The 25,803-nt window shown below is 36.4% G+C and overlaps 1 protein-coding gene across 4 annotated transcripts in view; it reads right to left on the bottom strand.

Moving 5' to 3' along the window:
- The window catches only part of LOC129730175 (atrial natriuretic peptide receptor 1-like), a 269,163-nt gene that overhangs the window by 165,804 nt on the left and 77,556 nt on the right, over positions 1 to 25,803 (bottom strand). For all 4 annotated transcript variants that reach the window (XM_055689292.1, XM_055689294.1, XM_055689293.1 and 1 more), the window contains one exon: positions 5,626 to 5,828. In XM_055689292.1, coding sequence (XP_055545267.1) covers positions 5,626 to 5,828 — 203 coding nt within the window. The remainder of the gene's footprint in view (positions 1 to 5,625; positions 5,829 to 25,803) is intronic.

Consider the following 25,803-nt stretch of genomic DNA (forward strand, 5'->3'; position numbering starts at 1 on the left):
CGGAAAATTGTGAGTATGAGCGAATGTTGGTCCACTGGTGGGTCACCATTCCTGAAAATATCATTTTTGGGAATTTCCTTATAGTGGAGTAGTAGTCGAATAAGTGACCTACACACGTATACAAGGCAAATTATTGAAAAAATCGAATTTCCCAAGATCGGCCGGCCTAGCGGAAAATTGTGAGTATGAGCGAATGTTGGTCCACTGGTGGGTCACCATTCCTGAAAATATCATTTTTGGGAATTTCCTTATAGTGGAGTAGTAGTCGAATAAGTGACCTACGTAAGTATATGAGGCAATTTATTGAAAAAATCGAATTTCCCAAGATCGGCCGGCCTAGCGGAAAATTGTGAGTATGAGCGAATGTTGGTCTACTGGTGGGTCACCATTCCTGAAAATATCATTTTTGAGAATTTCCTTATAGTGGAGTAGTAGTCGAATAAGTGACCTACATACGTATATGAGGCAAATTATTGAAAAAATCGAATTTCCCAAGATCGGCCGGCCTAGCGGAAAATTGTGAGTATGAGAGAATGTTGGTCTACTGGTGGGTCACCATTCCTGAAAATATCATTTTTGGGAATTTCCTTATAGTGGAGTAGTAGTCGAATAAGTGACCTACATAAGTATATGAGGCAAATTATTGAAAAAATCGAATTTCCCAAGATCGGCCGGCCTAGCGGGAAATTGTGAGTATGAGCGAATGTTGGTCCACTAGTGGGTCACCATTCCTGAAAATATCATTTTTGGGAATATCCTTATAGTGGAGTAGTAGTCGAATAAGTGACCTACACACGTATACAAGGCAAATTATTGCAAAAATCGAATTTCCCAAGATCGGCCGGCCTAGCGGAAAATTGTGAGTATGAGGGAATGTTGGTCTACTAGTGGGTCACCATTCCTGAAAATATCATTTTTGGGAATTTCCTTATAGTGGAGTAGTAGTCGAATAAGTGACCTACACACATATACAAGGTAAATTATTGAAAAAATCGAATTTCCCAAGAACGGCCGGCCTAGCGGAAAATTGTGAGTATGAGGGAATGTTGGTCTACTAGTGGGTCACCATTCCTGAAAATATCATTTTTGGGAATTTCCTTATAGTGGAGTAGTAGTCGAATAAGTGACCTACACACACATACAAGGTAAATTATTGAAAAAATCGAATTTCCCAGGATCGGCCGGCCTAGCGGAAAATTGTGAGTATGAGCGAATGTTGGTCTACTGGTGGGTCACCATTCCTGAAAATATCATTTTTGGGGATGGTGACCCACCAGTAGACTAACATTCCCTCATACTCACAATTTTCCGCTAGGCCGGCCGATCTTGGGAAATTCGATTTTTTCAATAATTTACCTTGTATACGTGTGTAGGTCACTTATTCGACTACCACTCCACTATAAGGAAATTTCCAAAAATGATATTTTCAGGAATGGTGACCCACTAGTAGACCAACATTCGCTCATACTCACAATTTTCCGCTAGGCCGGCCGTTGTGAGAAAATGCGAGTGTTTTCATGTTTTCGTCATACAAAATAAATTCTGATGTGTATTTTACCTGTTGCTGCTGCTTCAGGCAACATCAGTAAACGAAAGTAAAATTAAAGTTGTCAGCATGCATTATGATGCAATAAGGATTTTCATATTTTTTACACGTTTTTCCGGCTGAAAATATTTAACTTGCATACAAGTTTGACTGACTTGTATGCAAGTCCTTGCGCAATTTGTCCTTGCGCATTTAACCGCGATCCTCAATATGACATATTGCCTTTCTTGGCAAAATTTAGGCCCCTATTACAGAAGACTACGCGAGCGGCGAGTTACTTGTCTGTCACTCAGCTGCCACCAGCCACTCGCGTTCCCTAAAACAACATTTTGCTCGCCTCGTCTCCTAACGAACCGAGTGTTTTAAACTATTAGACTCAGTTAGACTAACTGAGAAGTATCTGAAATTGTGTTTGTATGTATATCTAACGCTTTTCATCTCACTCACTTTTTTAGTAGGGTTTGCAATCCCGGGAACGATTTCCCGGGAAATAGCTTTTCCCGAGATTCCCGAGTTCCGTGAAAAATTTTGTAAGATTCACTATAGTTTCTTATGCAATATTGCAATAAAATTGAATACGTCAAGGTAGTGCGACGTGAAATAAATAATTTAATATAACTAGAAAACTAGGTTTGCGACGCAGATTATTTAAAAATATCACAATGGCATAGCAAATATATTTGAATGAAAAAAAAAATAGCGAATAGGTTTGCTACTGCTCAAGTAAACAGTAAATATTTACTGCAGTGTAAAACATATTTTGCCCAAAAAATCCGTACCGAATATAGCAAATATTTTCCGCGTCCAATGCCTGCCTAACACTCAGTTTTCTCTTCAACAAACTGAAAGAATTGGACACCAGTCTTCAATTAAGTGTAGCAAAAGCTGTAATCGGTGATTTGAAAGTATTCTAGAAATCGAACATCAGCGGTGATTCAGCAGACTTGAGCAATGTTTTACAGAAGGAAATAACATTTTTGAGTTAAACGGAAAATTGTCAGCGGATCTGAAGCGATTGTTTGACGACATGAAGACCCTTAATTCTCCTCTTCTGCAAATATATGCCTCAAGATCGATCACGGGTTTTTGATGTTAACATGAATAGGTTTTGTATTTCATTTGTTTTTTGTTTTTCATGCGAATTGAGAATGAAATTTTAAACATTTTAATTGTTATCTTTGACTGATGAACTTCTTTTAGAATCACATTTTGCTAAAAAATTTGTCCGTTCCCGGTTCCCGGGAATTCCCGGGAAATGCGATTTTTCATTCTCGTTTCCCGGGAAATCGATTCCCGTGAATATTGCAAACCCTATTTTTTAGAGATGGCTTAATCAATTATCACAATCAATTATAAAAGTTCTAGTTACCTTGTAGTCATAAATTTTATTTTTTTCACTATATATCAAAATGTAAAAACAAGAAAATTTTATTGCACAAAAATTTCATCACTGATTTGAATAAAAATAATTGCAAATGAACGGGTTGTATTTAACTATCAGATAATAAAATTCATAAAGATTATGCGTGCGATTTAAAAGCTACGCGAAGAAAAAAAGACGGTTTAAAATCATATTTTTCAGAATATATAAGTTACTCGAAAGGTTACTGCAACAAAAAATAGTGAGTGTGTACATTCGTATAGATCATTGCACGATGACGTCAGTTGACAATTCTGGAAGGTATATTTTGCAGGTTTAAAATTCTTTTCGATGGAGCCGAAAAAAGTTTTTGTTCTAATGCTTTTCGGGATTTATTTACTCTAATCAAAATGTGTTAATTATTACTATTTTCTCAAGCTTTTTCTAATGGAACAGGTTACAATGATCGAAAGAACAAAAAAAAATCGAATAGTCGCTCTAAATTTGAACTCATTGAAAACAAATCTTCCGAAGCAGTCACAAAAAAAAACCTCACATCCATTCCATTCCATTGTAATTTTGCTAGGGGACCCGGACGAACACATACGATTCGTATAGATTCTCTAGGATTCCTTACATTAGATTCATGAGCGTCCTTGAAAAGGATTCCTGAAAAAAGAATCCTCAGGAATGCCCTGTATATGGCTCTAGGATTCTTGAAAAAGAATCGTGAGTGGGAATCCTCCGGATCATGTTTGCGATTCCTTTCACGATTCCGTCACCGAGTTAAAGGTATCCTGGGGATTCTTACTCAGGATTCTCTGCGTGTTAGTAAAGGGAGGGTGGTTTGGTAATCATCTTTGAAATTATCAAGAATTTCGCATTAAAACTATTCAAAATAGTTTAAATTGTTTTTTAATATAATATTGTTAAAAATTGTTTTTCTACAGGTAAATTTGTATGTGGCATCCCTACTAGATGTTCGTTTTCCCACTGAATGGTTTTCTTTCGCACGTGAAAAAGCAGATGCATGAGACGACCCAAGCAACAATTGAAACATAATAAAAAAATAAATTGTGATCATTTGTTGCACTAATGAAATTTCGAGGTTTTAAGAAACATTTTTTGTTACTACGATGAAATTGTAAAGAAACAAGCAACAACTAAAGTTGCATCGCTGCTTCAAAAATCTTCGCACCAACAACATAATTTATATATGAAGAAAAAAAACAACATAATTCGCGAGGTTAGATTTGTTGTTGAAACGTATAAACGGCATTTGAAAACCTAACCTTCACTGAATAGATCTAGTGGGTGGAGCATATAGGTTGCCAACGTGATGCTTGCGAGATACAAAAAACAAACACACAAAAATACTTCTAAAAGTTGCTGTCATGTTCGCCTTATATTTGTTTTTGAGATGAGGTTATTTACTGCGTTGTAACTTTTGAGTACTTGGACTAGAAATCGTCCAAAAAGTGTGGGTCTCTAAAACGAAATGTGATAAATCGCTTCGAATTTCATTATCACGCTGAGGTACTGATGAACTGAAGAAGCAAAATTAAAACTGGTAATGACCATTAGCATGATAAGGAAAGCAATATTTAAAACTGAGCCATGAACTTGCTATTGCGCCCTAGTTGCTGCTACGATGCATCTTCGTAGCTGAAATTTTACCATGCAGCATTTATCATGTTGCTATAAAATTCCATGCATTAGTTAAAACACATTGCGGTTTCATTCTTGAAACATGTGTCGAAACAACGAAAATGTTGCAATTGGCTCCACCTCCTGCGCTTTTTTTGTCATTGTATAAGAAACTGAGATGTAACTGCAACTTAATTTCGCATAAGAATTTGTAGCTGTGATGCACAAAGTTCATAATCGAAACAAATTTTGCTGCTTGGGGAATGACACTTGTCAGAAAAGCACGCTGTTTCAGTGAAAAAATATGACATCGAGTGGTTCAATTTAGATTAACCCGCAGGACACTTCAACTAAAAGCGGGACGTAATTCTGAGCGGAACATTTTGTTTAAATGCGAGACTGTGCCGTTTACTTTAGGATAGATTATTCGGCTGTGTTTTCTTTTGAGAATTTAAGCGTACGTGCTTGATCAAATTTCCAAAATAAAAAACAAAATCGAATGAGAAAAGCCTGAAGACACTGATCGATTAATCCTTTTTTTTAATATAAAAGTTCTGTATCGTTTACAACATTTCAACATTGCAAAATTAAATCAAAAGAAATATTTAAAAAAAATCAAAACTGTTTGAAATTAAAAATTCCTAGTAGTTTCACTAAGTTATCAATTTATGAATCTCGTCTTATTATTTATCAGCACGGCAAATACGCAGTCTCAACAAAAGAGTAATTCACTTGAGGACATTGAGGCTATTTCTATTTTAAAAACGATAATGATTAACATGTCATGAGCTATTGTCTTTAAGATAGGTCCGACCGAATCCAAATTCATCGATTAGCATTCACGTTGCGTATTCACTTTGTAAGCGTTTGATTTGATGTGTCGTAATGAAAGCCAACTCCATATCTTAGTTCGCATAAATATAAATAACATCAGTACAATCACTCACTCCGCCTGATTGGACTAACACTAACGTGAAGTCGATCATCCGGTTAGACCCTCAATTCAAAATTCAAACAATGCGGAAGATATCGAAAATGTCAATATGTTCTAAATTTAGCAACAAGCACTTACTTGAATGACTAAGGCCCACCTTCTCCTTTAGACTTTCGGTAAAGTTAGTTCTGGCTGAATCGGTTGAGAATGGAAGATAAGTGATGTTCTCCCGCCGAAAGAACTCAGCCATCGTGCTCAGCACCAGGTGACCTGTTTGAGGGCCAGCGACATTATAGTAAGCATGACGATCGTAGAAATAAACTACACGGTTCCAGTTAAAGCTAAGAAAAGAAAAAAAAAACACATTAATTAAAATTAATTATATAATAAATGATTCTCTTCTAAAACTGTGTTCTTGATACAGTCATTAACTAGTCTGCTAAATTTTCAACTTGCTACACTGCATCAATATTGAAACGGGAATGATATAATTATATGAATTTCAAATATGAGTCGCAAAATAACAAAATAAAATAGTATCACAATTGTATTCAATAGTTGAATCACTGCTCTCTTCCCCATTTTAAGACCAAAGTAATTGAAATGTTTAGAAATTAAAGTTCACATGTAACGATTATTCTTCAGAATTCATAACAACTTGGTTTGTTTATAGTGTTCAGCCTCTTTGAAGCATCCTTTGAGATATTCTGAATTTTAGTTTGATAAATTATTTACAAAAATTTTTACAAAAATTACTCGTGAATATCCGCAACAATCATTGATTGAAAGAAATCATTGCTTCGCATTTTAGTCTTTGATAGCAAGATATCTGGACGAACAGAACGAACAATGGGCAAGAATATTCAAATAATATTTTAATAATTTTATTTGCAATTTTATTCTATATTGTTTTTTTTTTACAATATACGTTTTTTTTACTTTTTCCAATTTATAACAATTTAACCAATTTATACGCGAAGATCAAATATCTTGGGTGCACCATTACACACGGGTAGCGTACTTTTTTATATGACCTTTGTTTTAATCTTCGATCAGATAGACCATCTATAGGTATACCTTCTGAATAATTTATTCAATCTGCCGTAGAGTAAATTGTGGAATAATGATAATACTTTCGATGTAACTGGAGAAATTATTCTCCTTGAAAAATTATTAAGAATGACTTAAGAACAAGAAAAGTATTTACGAAAATGAATCGATTTTTTCAAACCTAAATTTGAAATGGGTATTTCCAGAACGATTACTACAAGATTTGATTAACATAAGGTTAATAATCGAATTACATCAACGAAATAGCTGAATAATTTTTGAAAAGAATGAAGTTGGGAAAATATTTTAAAGATTCAAAAAACCTTAAACTCTTCATGACGACAATTTGGATTGCAGGTGTCTTTACCAACACTCACATGTCTCTGTGACTGCGATTTGTAGGCATGAAAAGTCATTCGCTTACAGGTTTATTCCGTCAAGAAAAAAAATTACTATTATAATTACATTTAAAATTTTTGGAAAATCGTGAAGTTTTTTTTTTATTCTCGCTTATTTTCCGTCGGTCTAGTTCCGCCACTGTTGTTGTGGCAATCACCGACGCCCAGGGAGGCGACTCCACCCAGGAACCTTACTTTCGACCTGTTGATTAACGGACCGGCGCTAACGGCTTTACTTCTCCATGCGATGGAAGGCGTGATCCCAGAGATTTTTCCCCTCAGAAAATCTCCCAGTGTCGGCTAGGATTGAATCTAGACCAGTTGGGTTGGTTGTGAGTGGACCACGCCACCTCACAACCATCGACACCTATGTCGGCGGTGGGATTCGAACCCAGGCGTAGAGCGTGGTTGGCAGAGACGTTACCAACCACGCTAGGCCCCCGCCCAGTGAAGTTTTTATTTTGTGAGATTTACGACCATTGTTTTGATCTTTTGTGGTAACTATGGAGGGTTCTTGAGAAAAACAAAACGTTCTCATCTGTCGAGAAATCGTTCTGGTGGTTAGTCTGTGTCATATTTTCAGTTCGCTTAATTTTCGTTCTCTCTACTTCATATACTGTCCAATCAAATTAAATGGTCTGCAACTACTCTCTTAGATGCCGAAAATGCATTTTGGGTGGTTCAACATTCACGAAACAGTGTTGATACTAGAGGTTTCGTGAAAACAAAGCGAAACTAAAGTAATTCTGCCCTACAGGGTCTAGCAATTGAACTGCTACATTTTTTTAACACTCATTATTACTTTTTTACGAAATTGCATCGGACGACTCTTCGTCGCTTTATTTATATTGTGTACTTTTGTAATCGCCGGCTCACAGAACAAAAAAAAAACAACTCTGAATTGCGGAAAATTTTTTATTTCCCTAATCTGTACCCATGGACTTTACCGTCTGAGATATACACTCAAAATATTTTTCACGTTATAATTATCGAAAAAGCTACGTGAATATTTTCCACTATCGTTTGAGTGTATTGAAAGTCGAAATCCGCTCTAAAACATGAAGGAAGTCCTAAAGCAACACCTGGCGACAGCCTGGGATAACATACCTCAAAAGCAGCTGTGGACCTCGTGCGATGCGTTCCTCAATCGTCTGCGGCAGTCTTCGTTGTTGCACGTCGAACAAAGTGTGCGGGAAAAACACGTTTTCGCTGTGCCTCTGATTCTCATGTTTGGATACAAACATACATTTCCCGCGCTGTATGTTTGCACAAATTTGTGAACATTGTTCTAGCTAATGTTTTCTTCTGAGCAAGTAACAATCTAGTATGCTAGGTTCTAAGTTTTGGCTGTGCAAGCGGCGTTGCATTTCGAATCATTCGTAGGAACCATGATGTGTAGAACAACATGATTTGTAGTACTACCTATATTTTGCTACGACGTTCTCAAGTGAGCCGCAGTATTTTGAGTAGTCAATGATTTTATTATTGCACCTTTATTTGTTTCTGTTGCAAGGCTGCATGCAAAACGAGGCGTGATATGTTGATTAATGTAATAATATTTGTACAAGGAAATATACTTAAATGCTGTATATGAACTGTATTATTCTGGTTCATCTGTTCTCTATAGTTGAGGCCGTCGGTTTGACTCAAGTTTTTTTTCTTCTATTTGTTCGGCGTGCAGTTAAACCGAACCAAGCGCTAAAACTCTTATTCCGAGTAAATATCATTCAAAGTTTGACCACCTAGTATGCTTTCTGCAAGCGGCTAAAGAGAATTTTTGTTTTACTGTCGTAATGAACTGTTTAAATGATTTCAAATTATATTTTAAATTCAAGTTGTGTAACAGCAATACATTCAACCAATTTGGAGGACAAAAGGCAACTCCGTGTTCAATATTTAGAAATTGAAAAGAATTCATACTGAAATTCACAACCTAATTTTTGGTATTACATCCCTTTTACATCAGGTCGCGTGGAGCCTACCTGAACTATGAACCAAAAACATTATTTCAAGTAAAGCGTTCAAAGTTTAACCACTCCGTAAACTGTTCAAATGATTTCGTTTTTTCCTTAAAGATAGATTATCAATTTTAATTTCCGCCAGGGTTAATACCTCAATTCAACCCTCTCCCGGCGGAGGAAAATCAATTTTTAACACAAGAAATGAATTCCAAACTCTTATTAGGCATCAACTATATGCACAATCGACACAAATCGGATTGCAATTTAAAGATCAATCTCTTCTCTAACCATATTGAATAGTTTCTTCGTGCAAATTTTCAAGTATAATTGTTAAGCTCAAATCAAAGTTTGAATGTCAGGTAATGCCATTTGGCATCACCCGACGAGAATGGGTTGAAAAAATGGCGCTTGGTTCGGTCTGGTCGCACGCTGATCATCTCAAAATCACCTTCCATCGTTCTTTATCTTCAACGCAAAGGATATTTTTGGCGGTTTTTGTCGATGCAACTGGAACAGAATCTTCAGCCACATGCTAACGTATAACGTGTGCCAAAACAGTGAAGACATAGTACACTGTGATTTCCTTACAGTCCGATGGCATCATACCAGGCGAGACATACGATGCAACGAAAAATAAGCACTTGCCAATTTAGCACCGACAGGCACCGTTCTGTTTTACAAATTTTAAAACCTATGTGCACAAATTTTCGAACATCGTGTTCAGAACGCATGTCATCTCAACATGTTTACGTGTATCTCATATTCGGGCATATTAGTAGGAAACGGTGAACTACGATGGAAGTCGCGCGCTACTTCAACGAAAACGTAGGATTTTTACACGGCGTGCACATGTGGGCATGTTTTGCGGAAGACTGCCGGGAACGTACGAATAGCACAATACCAAATTAATTTTTTATTTTTTTTTTAAAAGGGGGGGGGGGAATGTTTGTAATGATTTATTTATGTACTAATATCTATTCAGAATTAATATTGTGTGTTCTGCCACAAATGGTGACATTTTAACACTATTATATATATATATATATATATATATATATATATATATATATATATATATATATATATATATATATATATATATATATATATATATATATATATATATATATATATATATATATATATATATATTTTTTTTTTTTTTTTTTGTTTTTTTTTTTTCCCGGTAGGGCCGAAACCCAACTGCGTCCATTAGTAAGGACTATTGTTGTATGACCCATGTTTGATTTGGTATTAGTCGATTATCCTATCACAACTAAGGTGTGATGGACACTGGTTGACATAATACCCGATCCCAGTTAGGGTCGACTCGTTTTATGAAGTCTAATACCTTACCAGGATCACAACGCCAAATTTCATGGGGCTCTAGTAGCCCTTTTCCAAATATTGACATCCTTTGATTGAACAAGGCTCCACAGATGCAGAGTATATGTTCAGCAGTTTCGGTTTCAAATTGGCAAAAACGACATTCTGTAGATCGAGTTTTTCCAATTTTGTTTAGGTGATACCTACTCGGGCAGTGACCGGTCAACAGACCCGTTAGTACCCGAAGATCTTTTTTATTCAGGTTTAGTAAGATCCGAGCTTTCACAGCACTCGGTGTGATAAATCTTCTAGCTTGTCTGGATGTATCCGTGGCGTTCCAGCTTGATTCTACCGTGGACATTTCCCAAGTTCTAAATTCAGTCCTCAGAGCGCATTCTGGGACTCCGCAGAATGGTTCCGGACCAATAAAATTTGATGATGAGCCTTCTCTTGCTAGGCTGTCGGCTTTTTCATTTCCTTCAATGCCGCAATGGCCAGGCACCCAGTAAAGAGTAACTTCGTTCCTACTAGCCAATTGTCTTAAAGAAAGAAGGCATTCCCACACTAGCCTCGATTTACATGTGAAAGCTTTAAGTGCATTTAAAGCTGCTTGGCTGTCAGAAAATATGCAGATTTTCGCAAATCTGTAATTTCTTTTTAAACAGATATCCACACATTCAATAATAGCATGAATTTCTGCTTGAAATACCGTTGGACTGTGGCCCATTGGTATAGCTCTACTGATTCCAAACACCAAACACCCCGGCTCCAGTATTTTCACCCATTTTTGATATATATATATATATATATATATATATATATATATATATATATATATATATATATATATATATATATATATATATATATATATATATATATATATATATATATATATATATATATATATATATATATATTTGTACGCTTTTTTATATTATTGAATGTTGAATCGCAGTTAAGTTAATGTAATTGTAGGAAAATTATTAAACCTACTTGTCAAGGAAAAAAAAATGAATAAAACAAAACTTAAAATAAACTTAAAACTATCTTACTGACTATAAAGTGAGCTAATCGTTGCAATTGAGGATTGCAAAGATTTTTGTCGGAATTTGTTGATAATTTGGCTTGACATATTTTCTAATGTTTCTACATTAGTGAGCCTATGTAGCTCGTTCGTGCTAAACCAGGGAGGACGCTTCAAAATAATTTTCAAAAGTTTATTCTGAATCCTTTGAAGTGTCTTCTTCCTGGTTGCACAACAACTTGTCCAGATGGGAACTGCATATAACATTGCTGGCCTAAAAATTTGTTTGTAAATTAACAGTTTATTCTTGAGACAAAGTCTAGAATTCCTGTTGATAAGAGGATATAAACGTTTAATATACTTATTGCACTATTGAAAGTGAGATTCTTATCATAAATTAGCCCTAAGTATTTGACTTGATCAGACCAATTTAAGACCACACCGTTCATCTTAATAACGTGGTTATGGTTGGGTTTGAGAAATGAAACTCTTGGCTTATGAGGAAAAATAATTAACTGTGTTTTAGAAGCATTAGGGGAAATCTTCCATTTCTGCAAGTATGAAGAAAATATATCTAAACTTTTTTGTAGCCGACTGCATATAACACGAAGGCTTTTTCCTTTTGCGGAAATGCTTGTATCGTCACAAAACAGAGATTTCTCACCACCTGGTGGTAAATTAGGAAGATCAGAAGTAAAAATGTTATATAAGATTGGGCCCAAGATACTCCCCTGAGACACACCAGCTCTAACAGGCAATCTATTAGATTTACCATTCAGATAGTTAACCTGAAGAGTGCGGTCAGTTAAATAACTTTGTATCTTTTTTGTAAGCTAAAGCGGAAAACTGAAATTTGACATTTTAGCTATTAAACCTTTATGCCAAACACTGTCGAATGCCTTTTCTATATCTAGTAGAGCTGCTCCAGTCGAATAGCTTTCAGATTTTTTAGTTCGAATCATATTTGTTACTCTAAGTAACTGATGAGTAGTGGAATGCCCATGGCGAAAACCAAACTGCTCATTTGCAAAAATTGAGTTCTCATTAATATGTGTTATCATTCTATTGAGTATTATTCTTTCAAAAAGTTTGCTAATAGAGGAAAGTAAACTAATTGGTCGATAACTTGATGCCTCAGCTGGATTCTTCTCGGGTTTTAAAATTGGAGTGACTTTGGCATTTTTCCATTTCGTAGGAAAATGTGCTAGTGCGAAGCATCTGTTAAAAATTTTTACCAAGAAATTTAAAGAGTTTCCGGGAAGTCTTTCAATAAGGATATAGAAAATCCCATCATCTCCTGGTGCTTTCATGTTTTTGAATTTTTTGAGAATAGTTCGCACCTCATTCAAGTTTGTTTCCAATTCCTCTTCAGAAAGAAATTCTTGGGTGGTGATCTGATCATACTTTTGGTTTACTTCATTTTCAATAGGACTTACTACGTTCAAATTCGAGTTATGAACGCTCTCAAACTGCTGAGCAAGTTTTTGAGATTTTTGTTCATTCGTTAGAAAAATGCAATCACCATCTTTAAGGACTGGAATGGGCTTCGAAGGTTTCTTAAGAACCTTCGAAAGCTTCCAGAAAGGCTTTGAATAAGGTTTTAGTTGTTCAACTTCTCTCATGAAATTCTCATTCCGCAAGAGAGTGAATCTATGTTTAATTTCCTTTTGCAATTCTTGAAAAATAATTTTCAAAGCAGGATCACGAGATCTTTGGTATTGACGTCTCCGTATGTTCTTTAAACGTATAAGAAGTTGAAGTTCACTGTCAATAATTGGTGCATTAAATTTCACTCGAGCCTTAGGAACTGATAAATTCCGGGCATTGAGTATTAAGCTGCTAAAATTATCTAATGCTCTGTCAATGTCAGCACTATTTTGTAAAATAATATCATCATTCAAATTTTCTTCGATCGTAGAACGATATCTATCCCAATTAGTCTTGTGATAATTTAGCACAGATCTAGTGGGATTTAAAATAGTTTCATGGGAAATAGTAAATGTTATGGGAAGATGATCAGAATCAAAGTCAGCATGAGTTAATAAATCACTGCATGAATGACTTTGATTTGTTGTTACCAGATCAATTGTAGATGGATTCCTAATAGAAGAATAACATGTAGGACCATTTGGAAATAAAACTGAGTAAAATCCAGCCGAGCAATCATTAAACAATATTTTTCCATTGGAATTGCTTTGAGCATTATTCCAAGATCGATGTTTCGCAATAAAATCACCGATGATTAAAAATTTAGATTTATTTCTTGTGAGTTTTTGCAAATCTTCCTTGAAATAATTTTTTCGCTCACCAGTGCATTGAAAAGGCAAATACACTGCGGCTATGAATAGAATGCCAATACTTGTTTCAATTTCAATTCCCAAACTCTCGATAACTTTGGTTTCAAGATGGGGTATAACACGATGTTTTATTCGACGGTGGATAACTATTGCAACTCCACCACCGGCAACATCAATTCTATCAAGCCTATGAACCATGTAATTTGGGTTCTTTTTTAGTTTAATATTTGGCTTTAAAAGCGTTTCAGTCACAACTGCAATATGCACATCGTGGACTGTTAAAAAATTGAAAAATTCATCTTCTTTCGGTTTTAAAGAGCGAGCATTCCAATTCAGAAAATTTACAGCATTATTTAGAAACATCATTGCTGAATTTCAATTTCATAACAATATTAGTTGTAAATTTTATACCTTCTTGAACAGCCTCGTACATCGAGTTACAGTTCAACAAAACGGACATTAGCTGCAGCATGGATTGTTGTAGGTATTCAATCTTTTCTGGAGTTGGACAACCTAAATCAATACTGGCTGACTTTGCAGCACCAAACACGAATGGTTTGTTACTGTTTGAATTTGAAATATTACCTGGTATATGAACAGCCTGGTGTAGCCTGAACAGGATTTTTTGTCTGAAATTTGTTATCTGAATTTAAATTATTACCTACAGACACACCTGCTAATGAAAGTGCTGGTGATGCCTGAACAGTATTGAAAGTCTTTTGTATACCCACATTGACAACAGGTTGCTTAGAATTTCTGCGTTGTCTGGAAGCAATAATTTTTGACCTTACAGGACAATTAAAGAAATTAGTTTTTAGGAATTCCCCCCACAATTTACACATTTGAAACTATTAGTGGTCGCTTTCACGGGGCAGATATCTTTCGTGTGACCAGTGTCACCACAAATCATACATTTTGCTGCCATATGGCAGTTTCGAGTTCCATGACCATAGGCTTGACAATTCCGACATTGCGTAAGATTATGAATTCCTCCATGTCTCTTGAAATTTTCCCACTTTATTCGCACGTTGATTAAAACACGTGCTTTTTCCAAACATTTCAAATTATTTACTTTGGTACGATCAAAATGTACTAAGTAATTTTCTGGTGTGTTCCAGTTTGATTAATTTTGGCATTTGCCTTTCGTTTCATCAAAATTACTTGGTTGGGAGAAAAACCAAGTGATTCTGACAAACATTCTTTAATTTCCTCAATAGTTTGGTCATTTGAAAGACCTTTTAAAACAGCCTTAAACGGTCTCTCGTTTTTGGCATCAAAAGAATAAAATTTATACATCTTTTCAGTCAAATACTGTAAAAGATGTTTATGGCCATCAAGAGATTCGGCCAAAATACGAATTTCGCCTTGGCGGCCAATTTGAAAATTAACTTTCACATTCGACAGAAACGATGAAAGCTCTGATCGAAATGCTTTGAAATTTGCTACAAATACCACAATAGGTGTAACTTTAACCTTCTTCATAACGGCTTTATGCTCAGTATGAGAAGTTTGAATTTCTTGATCCCCAACGAAAGAAAGAATATCATACCTGTTAGTCGAAATTTCAGTGTCACTTGGAGGAGATGCCTCACGTTTCCTTGAAGCCGCATCAAAGCGAGCTTTTTTATTTTTTCCAGGCATAACTGGAAACTTCACTACACTTTCACTTCACTATAGAATTTAATTAGAAATATCTCAAACCAAATTTACTCACTAAACAATCGTTAACGTTAAAAATAAAATTATTACTTTGCGTTTCAACAGGTAGTCTTTCAAGAAGATTGCCTGTTGAAAGCGAAAAACAAAATTTCAATATCTCTCGGTAGTCTAAGACTTAGCCTCGAGTTGTTGGTAAAATGCGACCGTACTGTAGGACAGTTCAAGTCGATCTGAAATACCAAATGTAAATTTTGTTGAAGCCATATGTTTTGATCAATGCAGTTACAGTTTTAAATAGTCTTTGAATTTCGTTTCTTTTCATAACTTTTGAACCACATATCAAATTGCTATGGAATTTCTTACTGAGATAATAAAGTTTCGTGATTTTCATATTTTGATACATTACAGACAAAGTAATAGACTGATTACATTGAAATTCAATAGGGTGTTATGATGCAGCTAGACCTTTCATTTGACACTGATTTCACTGATTTTGTGGAAATCGGTTCAGCCATCTCTGAGAAACATGAGTGAGATTAAACACTCTCCAGAACACGTTTCTTTGAATAACTTCTGAACCACACGTTCAATTTTCATAAAACTCAAAAGTTAAGGGTTTTTTAAGTAGCTTGTTCCTTTAAAACCAATTTTGTTAAAATCGGTTGAGTAGTTTCTGAGATAATGTTTTGTGGTTTTCACATTTTTAAACATAACCTCTAAACTAAAAATCCGATTGCAATGAAATTCAATAGGGTCTTATGGGGCAACTAGACCTCTCATTTGCATTAAATTTCATGAAGATCGGTCCAGCCATCTCTGAGAAAATCGAGTGAGATTGGGAGATTTTAAACATAACATTTTTAAACTCTAAACTAAAAATCCGATTGCAATGAAATTCAATAGGGTCTTATGGGGCAACTAGACCTCTCATTTGCAATAAATTTCATGAAGATCGGTCCAGCCATCTCTGAGAAAATCGAGTGAGATTGGGAGAGCGTTACACACACACACACACACATACACACACATACGTACACACACACACACACACATACAGAAAATGCTCAGCTCGTCAAACTAAGTCGATTGATATACGAGATTCGACCCTTTAGAGCACTTTTATACCTTTGGTTTTTCCAGTGATTGCTATACCTTTCTAGGAGAAAGGCAAAAAGGTCTAGAACCCGAAGTTAGCATTTTATAAACAACTACAAAGCTTTTATTTGGCATTATATCTGAATCTGAAACTGAAAAAAGGACTAAAGTTTTCCTTGACATCAAGAAAAGCATCAAACAAGGTAAAAGATATTATCGACGTGACGGTTGCGAAAATAAATAATTCCAACCGAGTTCCTACTTATCCGTGGAGCAAATAAAATCGTCATTTGAACGATTCCCCGCAATATTTATGGAGGCAAAACTTAGAGTAAAGGAAGATGGTGCTTTGATGAATGTTGAAGAGCATCATGAGTATAAATTGTAAAGCATTAGTGTTCGAAGTCGTGGTTTTTTAAATGATTGTTCATTTTTACAACAGCAACCAGAGTAACATGATTTTTTGGCCGACACTCTGGAAAAAATCGAAGAATGAGATCGATGACAATAAATTTAAAAATAATCAAATTAAAAAGATGAACATGAAACTCAAACCATAACTTACTTCATTTGCTTTAACAAAACTCGAAGATTGCAGTCTTTCAGAAACCGTCTCACCGATAATGTCTTTTACAAGGTTTGATGCTTTTCTTGAAACCTAGTGAAAAAGTCAAGAAAAAGTTCAGTTCTTTTTATTCAGTTTAGTTGTTAAAAAGTCAGTTTAGTTGTGTTTAAAAGCTCTTTAGTTGTTTTATGAAATGCTTAACTTCGGGTTTTGGACTGTTTTCTGTTGAGAAAATAGCAACCCGGAAAAAATTCGCCAAGTATTTTCCAAGAAAAATATTTTTTTTTCGTCATGTAAATCTTTATGTCACTTTTGTCATCTTGCCCTTAAGTTCGTATCTAACAAGAGTGATAATCTAGATTTTCAGTAAATCTATCAAGTCTTATACGAGTTCTTGCAGTTTTGGTAGTTTTGACGGCGTTTTTCGAAAAAAATCTCCACGGAACGTTTTACCCCAAATTGCGTATCTTCTGATTAAGTAGGTAGTTCTGGTAAGATACAGTGATAATCCAAATTTTTGGTAACATCTTTTAAGTCTAGCAGAAACTATAGTGATTCTAGTGATTTCTTACAAAATGTACTAAAACTTTACTCAGCAAAGTGGATTTTTATTTGCAAATGAGAAAAATAAAACTCATTTCTCACTTTCAGGTAGATTAATCACAAAATTCTAACTTCAACAAGATGGAAAGATTTTTAGTGATAATCTCTAGAAAACTCCACAAATATCCATTTAAATAGATAGATAGCAGTATGATGTCTTCCACAAAGTTATTTCTTTTAAAATTTGCAATAATTTTTCAGAACAAAGTGGATTTTTATGTTCCAAAATTAGAAAAGTAAAATCCGTTTCTCACTGTTGAGTAGATTAATCATGGAATTGCAGCTTCTATAATTAATAGGCAACTTTTCTGAAGACGTTACAGCCCTAAAATCAATGTTTTTGGGTCAAAATAATTTCGATCACGTTCCAGGGCCGTTTTACCCCATTTGGCACACTTGGTTTATACATGACATAAAAGCTCTTGGGTTGCTCTACAAAACGCCATATTCAGATATTGAAAAGAGTAGGATGACCCTGAAAATTGACAATTTTGACCATGCGTTTTGAAGTACTCTTTTTTTCCTGTATGGACTTCCTCACTGCGACCAGAATCGTAGATCTATTGTGAGAATGTAGAATAATACCACAAATTTTTAGTAAAATTCCCTCAAGTCTAGCAGGAGTTATTGAACTTTTTTAGAATTTAGACGTTTTTGGACATATCATTTTCAAGATCCGTTTTACCCCACTTAACCGCAATGAAAAAAATTGAAATTTTGCATGTGCTGTGTACATGTCCGACAGAATACCCAGGTACCCACAAATTGAAGTTCATGTAACGTCGATAATTTTCATCTGATTTCAATAGTTCTAGCACTAAAAGGTTTAGCTGCTTATCTACTTTGAAGTGTCAGCAACGCTCTGTAGGAATTTTCACACTCTCGAAAGTCCGGTTTTCCGGTAATATGTTCCGAAACAGGTTTCTGGAAAGCATTCAAAAATGGCTAAATACTTCCGGAATTAGGATGATGTCTAGAGAACGAAAATTAATTACGTACGTCATTTTGAAATTCAAGGCGGTTACTTCCGGTTCGTCTGGTGTCGTTTTGAGGTCTCTGGTCAGCATTTCGATTCCGAAAGAATTCATATTAGGTGATGTTTGGTCAATGCATTCTGCAAGCGGCTAGAGAGAATTTTTGTTTTACTGTCGTAATGAACTGTTTAAATGATTTCAAATTATATTTTAAATTCAAGTTGTGTAACAGCAATACATTCAGCCAATTTGCAGGACAAAAGGCAACTCCGTGTTCAATATTTAGAAATTGAAAAGAATTCATACTGAAATTCACAACCTAATTTTTGGTATTACATCCCTTTTACATCAGGTCGGCGTGGAGCCTACCCGAACTAAGAACCAAAAACATTATTTCAAGTAAAGCGTTCAAAGTTTAACCACTCCGTAAACTGTTCAAATGATTTCGTTTTTTCTTGAAAGATAGATTATCAATTTTGATTTCCGCCAGGGTTAATACCTCAAATAAACCCTTTCCCGGCGGAGAAAAATCAATTTTTAACACAAGAAATGAATTCCAAACTCTTATTAGGCATCAACTATATGCACAATTGACACAAATTGGATTGCAATTTAAAGATCAATCTCTTCTCTAACCATACTGAATAGTTTCTTCGTGCAAATTTTCAAGTATAATTGTTAAACTCAAATCAAAGTTTGAATGTCAGGTAATGCCATTTGGCATCACCCGACGAGAATGGGTTGAAAAAATGGCGCTTGGTTCGGTCTGGTCGCACGCCGATCATCTCAAAATCACCTTCCATCGTTCTTTATCTTCAACGCAAAGGATATTTTTGGCGGTTTTTGTCGATGCAACTGGAACAGAATCTTCAGCCACATGCTAACGTATCACGTGTGCCAAAACAGTGAAGACATAGTACACTGTGATTTCCTTACAGTCCGATGGCATCATACCAGGCGAGACGTACGATGCAACGAAAAAAAAGCACTTGCCAATTTAGCACCGACAGGCACCGTTCTGTTTTACAAATTTTAAAACCTATGTGCACAAATTTTCGAACATCGTGTTCAGAACGCATGTCATCTCAACATGTTTACGTGTATCTCATATTCGGGCATATTAGTAGGAAACGGTGAACTACGATGGAAATCGCGCGCTCGTTCAACAAAAACGTAGGCTTTTTACACGGCGTGCACATGTGGGCATGTTTTGCGGAAGACTGGTCTGCGGCGAGTGATTAAACTCGTTAATCTTGTCCACTTAATTTTAAAAAAGTGATATGTTTTCTAGTGATATTGAATGAATTTGAAATAAGATGTTTTGATAGATTTATCTGTTTGCTTCAATCTAGTACTTTAATCACCGGACCTTGTAAGGTATATTAAAGTATATTTTTGATTGATACTACATGTCTCTACATGTCTGGTTGTGAAACGTTACAATTACAGTCGAATCCCTCTATTACGACAATTTATATAGCGACAAATCGCTCTATTGCGACATTCTCAATGATCCCTTCTGCTCTATATTAATAAAAATAATATTCGTTTTATTGCGACATTTCTCTATAACGACGGTCCCTTGCGATGTCGCTATAAAGCGATTCAACTGTACATGTTTTTCATATTTGAAATAATAGATGTCAGTAAGCTGTTGCTCAAATAGAAGAATGGATATTATATATGTCCACAGGATTTCCGGTCAGTGAGTCCAACCTCACTCAACCAGTTGCTGAGTAGGTACGTCAGGAATATCAAAAAAACGCGCGAGCTGCCGAAATCATTCCCAAGTAGAACCTCGATACATGACTTACGAAGAAAATAATAACCTGTTGATCTATTGCAGTTGCAGGTAACAATAGGTCTTAAGCATGTATTACTCTCTTTGACCAATGGGCAAATATTTGACCTGTTGACATTATGATCAAAGTCATTTCACATCATTTAATTTTTTTTTTAATAGGGGGATTTGTTAGTAGCTTAAGTATTTATGATAAATATTAGTAAATAATGAGTATGTGTGTCCAATCACAAATGGTGACTTCTCAACACTGTTAAACAGGTATTAGTCGAAGCAAACATTTGCTATTTTTGGTACGAATTTTATTTGCGCAAAATAAAATCCGTACCAAAAATAGCAAATATTTGCTTCGTGTAATACCCGCTTTAGTAATTTGTAATTTTAATTGTTTAGATTTGTTTGCTTTCGCAATTTGGACTTATCATTCGTAGGGATTTAAACCTACTTGTCAAGAAAGGAAAGTAAACTTACAACTAACTTAAATGCTAACTTATTGGCTATAAAAAGAGCTCATCGTAGCAATTGAGGATTGCAACGATTTTTGTCGAAAATTGTTAATAATTTTATTTGACATAGCTTCTAATGGTTCAACACCAGTAAGTCTATGTAATTCGAGTGTACCAAACCAAGGAGGACGATCATTTTCAGAATTTTATTCTGAATCCTTTGGAGCGTTTTTTTCCTTGTTGAACAGCAACTTGACCAGATCGGTAAAGCATTGCTGGTCAAAAAATTTGTTTGTAAATCAAAAGTTTGTTCTTTAAACAAAGTTTAGAATTCCTGTTAATGAGAAGATATAAACATCTCGTATATTTGATGCACTTGGCTTGTATACTCTCAATGTGCTCTTTGAAAATAAGTTTTTTATCGTAAATTAGTCCCAAGTACTTAACCTTGTCAGACCAACTTAAAATAACCCCATTCATCTTGATAGGGGAGCTGCGTAGCCGCAAGGTTACAGAGTCCGCTTTGTCAAGCGGATGGTCGTGGGTTCGAATCTTAGTAGAACCAGGCCATCCGATGTCAAAAAAGGACTTAAGCATGGGTTTATTCTCAGGCTCCCCACCAGTTACCCTTCCTTTACGCTGAAATCTACAATACCTTTGCGTGACTTCCTCTTAACAAAATAAGTCCCTCTTATCGATAAAACTGGCCAGAAGGACGCACGACGAAACTTCACCAGGGAATTATAATTGGTGATATTTGGCAAGAGGAACGAATATCGGTATAGTAGAATAGTAAGCGTGTAAGGAAGAGTATCATATTACACACAAGCACTGATGAACAATAATAATAAGCATGCCACTTCTCAATAGCGGCATTGCTATTAACAGAAGTGCGGGATACAGCAGACACCCGGGCATATCTAACAATAGATCTACGATTCTGGTCGCAGTGAGGAAGTCCATACAGGAAAAAAAAATCTTGACAACGTGATTATTGTTTGGCTTGAGGAAAGAAGCCCTAGGCTTATGAGGAAAAATTATCATTTGAGTTTTAGAAGCATTGGGAGAGATTTTCCACTTTTGCAAGTAGGAAGAAAAAATATCTAAACTTTTCTGCAATCGACTGCATATGACACGAAGGCTTTTTCCTTTTACGGAAATGCTTGTGTCATCGCAGAACAATGACTTTGTGCATCCTGGAGGCTAATCAGGAAGATCTGAAGTGAATATGTTATACAGGACTGGGCCCAAGACAGAACCTTGAGGCACACCTGCTCTGACAGGAAATCTATCAGATTTTGAATTCTGATAGACAACCTGCAGAGTTCGATCAGTAAGATAATTTCTCAAAATTTTGATTAGGAAAATTGGAAAATTAAAAGTTTGCAATTTCGCAATCAAACCTTTATGCCAAACACTGTCGAATGCTTTTTCTATGTCTAAAAGAGCAGCTCCAGTGGAATAACCTTCAGATTTGTTAGCTCGTATCATATTAGTAACTCTGAGCAATTGATGAGTTGTGGAATGCCCATGGCGAAATCCAAACTGTTCATTTGCAAAAATTGAATTTTCGTTGATGTGTGACATCATTGGTTAAGAATAATTCTCTCAAACAGTTTGCTTATTGAAGAAAGCAAACTGATTGGTCGGTAACTTGAAACTTCAGCTGGATTCTTATCCGGCTTTAAAATTGGAGTAATTTTTGCATTTTTCCATAATTTGGGAAAATATGCAATTTTGAAGCAGCAATTGAAAATTTTCACTAAAAATTCCATTGTGCTCTCAGGGGGATGTTTGATTAGTATATTAAAGATTCCATCGTCACCAGGTGCTTTCATATTTTTGAAATATTTAATAATTGATTTAATCTCATTCAAGTTAGTTTCAATTATTTCTGCAGGTAAAAAATTCTGGGAAGAAATTAAATCAAATTGACGTGTGACTTCATTTTCAATTGGACTCACAAAATTCAAATTTGAGTTATGAACACTCTCAAACTGCTGAGCAAGTCTTTGAGCCTTTTGTTCATTGGATACAAGAAAACGTTCACCATCTTTTAAAACTGGAATAGGGGTCAGAATTCGTGAAACGGATCACTAAAAATCGCGATGTCTAATTTTTTGAAATGCGTTGCGGCACCAACTTTGAAAGCCCATATCTTTTGATCAAAAAATATCACCACCGCAAAATTTTCAGGGCAGTTTCGAAATTTTGTCAAAAATACTTGTGATTTTTTTCAGATTTTTCAGTGCCCCAGAACATAGATTTTCAACATATTGTTTTGAATAGTTACTATTGAAAAGCTCTTCCGAACTATGAGCGAACCATTTACTGATCACGAAAAACTGCAAATTCTTCAACAAAATATGCGAATTGAGTATAAACATCAGATGGCGTTTACCGCAATATTCGATTTACAGGCACTTGTAGCTGCGGGACAAAAACTAGACGCACTAAACTTTCCTGCATATAACAGAGTCTTTGGACCCAACCGTTCTGTGAACGCTCTTGAAGAGTTGGCGACACAGAATGTAAAGTCAAAGAATCACTCTTCCCAATCGCATGGTTCTAACAAAATCGTAGCAGAAACTTCCAAGCAGGGTGAGCAACATAAAACCGATCGTAATCCAATTAATCAAAACGTGCCCAATCGCTCAGGGAAGTGGTAGCAGTTTACACAAAACTAAAAGCAATTTTCGAACCCTGTTGCTGGGCCATCAAATGATTCAAAAATTGTAGCGAGTCCACCAATAGGTCGACCACAACTCACCTTAGAGGAGGTGGTGAATCAGCATCGACCCCCTCCCTCGAATACTTGCTTCAATTGCGGCAGAATTGGCCATCATGTGGTGATGTGTGATCAGTCACGCGGAATTCTATGTGTGAAATGTGGCCTTAGAGGTTTTCCTACAGCATTTTGTCCTTATTGCACAAAAAACGGGAGCAAAACGGACGAAAATCGCCGTCCGTAAACCCCAAGAGCGTAAGATCGAAAAAGTCAGCCCCAAGAAGTATGTATAACTTCTGGGAACCAGCCACCGAAAATTTATATAAAAATTCCCCTGAAATTTGTCAAATAGTGTACCCCTTCAAAAATGATAAACGACCGTACGCATATGTTGAGATATATGGCCGTACTGTTCGCGCTCTGCTTGATAGCGGTAGCAACTACACTCTAATGAGCGAAAAAATGTTTTTGCGTTTGAAAAATCTTAAACTCAGCCGTGTCACGAAAAATATAGAGTTACGATCAGCAAGCGGCGATGCTTTGCAAATTAAAGGACAAGTTCAGATCCCATTCTGGTTCGAAGATACACTGAAAGTGGTTTCAACATTGGTTGTCGCTAACCTGTCGATCACATGCATTTGTGGCATGGACTTTTGGAAAAGTTTTCGAATCCAGCCAACAGTGCTTACTCACAGGATGGAACAGCCAGGTGAAACCACTTCCTCGATTGACCGTACGGTAACCGATTCCAATCTTACCGAACAAGAGCGGAAGGTAATCGACGAAATCAAACAGATGTATCTGGCAGCCAATGGAGAAAAACTGACGGCAACGCCCTACGCCGAACATCGCATAGTGCTGAAAGATGAGTGGAAAGACAAGGCACCCGTACGACAGTTTCCGTACGTAATGTCGCCCAAGACACAAGGACTTGTGGCCATCGAACTGCAAAGATTGTTGGACAAAGGTATATTAGAGCGAAGCAATTCTGATTGGTCTCTGAATTGCGTGCCTGTTATAAAACCAAACAAAGTCCGTCTTTGTTTAGACGCGAGAAAAATCAATGAAAGAACGGTGCGCGATGCGTATCCGTTGCCTCATCCGGGGAGAATATTGGGACAACTGCCTAACGCTAAATATTTGTCCACAATCGATCTTTCTGAAGCCTTTTTACAAGTGCCGCTTGAAGAAAAGTCTAGAAAATATGCTGCGTTCAGCGTACAGGGAAAAGGACTTTTCCAGTATACTCGAATGCCCTTTGGCCTCATCAACAGCCCAGCAACCTTGTCCAGATTGATGGATGCCGTTCTAGGTCACGGAGTCCTAGAGCCGAATGTTTTTGTGTACCTAGACGATATTGTTGTGGTCACAGAAACATTCGAGCAGCACGTACAGCTGTTGAAAGAGATCGCTCGTCGGTTGAAGGAAGCAAATCTCAGTATTAATGTTGAGAAATCGAAATTTGGTGTTGCCGAAATTTCCTTTCTAGGTTACCTTATGAGTTCCGAAGGACTGCACACCAATCCCGAGAAAATTCGTCCAATTGTCGAGTACGAAAGACCGACAACTATCACGAAACTCAGAAGATTTCTGGGCATGGCTAATTATTATCGCCGTTTCATTCCCAACTTTAGTGGGGTAACAACAGCCCTCGCAGATTTGCTGCAGACTAAATCCAAGATAATAAAGTGGAATGAAAAGGCCGAGGCAGCCTTTTGTGATATAAAGGAGCGGTTAATTTCGTCTCCAATCTTAGCCAGTCAAGATTTCTCACAAGAGTTCACGATACAAACGGACGCAAGTGACGTAGCGGTAGCTGGAGTTTTGACGCAGGTGCAGAATGACTGCGAAAGGGTGATATCCTACTTTTCGCATAAGCTAACTACACCGCAAAAAAACTACCACGCAGCGGAAAAAGAGGCGCTTGCGGCTATACTCTCTATCGATGCATTTCGTGGTTATATAGAAGGGTATCACTTCACCCTGATCACGGACTCATCAGCCCAAACCCACATTCTCAACACGAAGTGGAAAACGGGATCTCGATGCAGTCGATGGATACTGAATTTACAACAGTACGACATGACGATTAAACATCGCAAGGGGAAAGATAACGTGGTACCTGACGCCCTGTCGCGAAGTGTGGCCGAGATCAGTGTATCAAAAACATCGTCATGGTATAATAACACTATGCAAAAGGTTATACGAAGTCCCGACAAGCATGTCGACTTCAAAGTCGAAGACAATCGGCTGCATAAATTTATTTCCGTCCCGGATAAGCCGTATGACCACCGTTACGAATGGAAAGAGATTCCGCATTCGGATGAAATTCCCGATATCTTTTTGCAATGTCACGATAACGCTTTCCATCCTGGCCAAGAGAAGA

The sequence above is a fragment of the Wyeomyia smithii genome, chromosome 3 (genome assembly GCF_029784165.1).
Source record: "Wyeomyia smithii strain HCP4-BCI-WySm-NY-G18 chromosome 3, ASM2978416v1, whole genome shotgun sequence".
Taxonomy (NCBI): Eukaryota; Metazoa; Arthropoda; class Insecta; order Diptera; family Culicidae; genus Wyeomyia; species Wyeomyia smithii.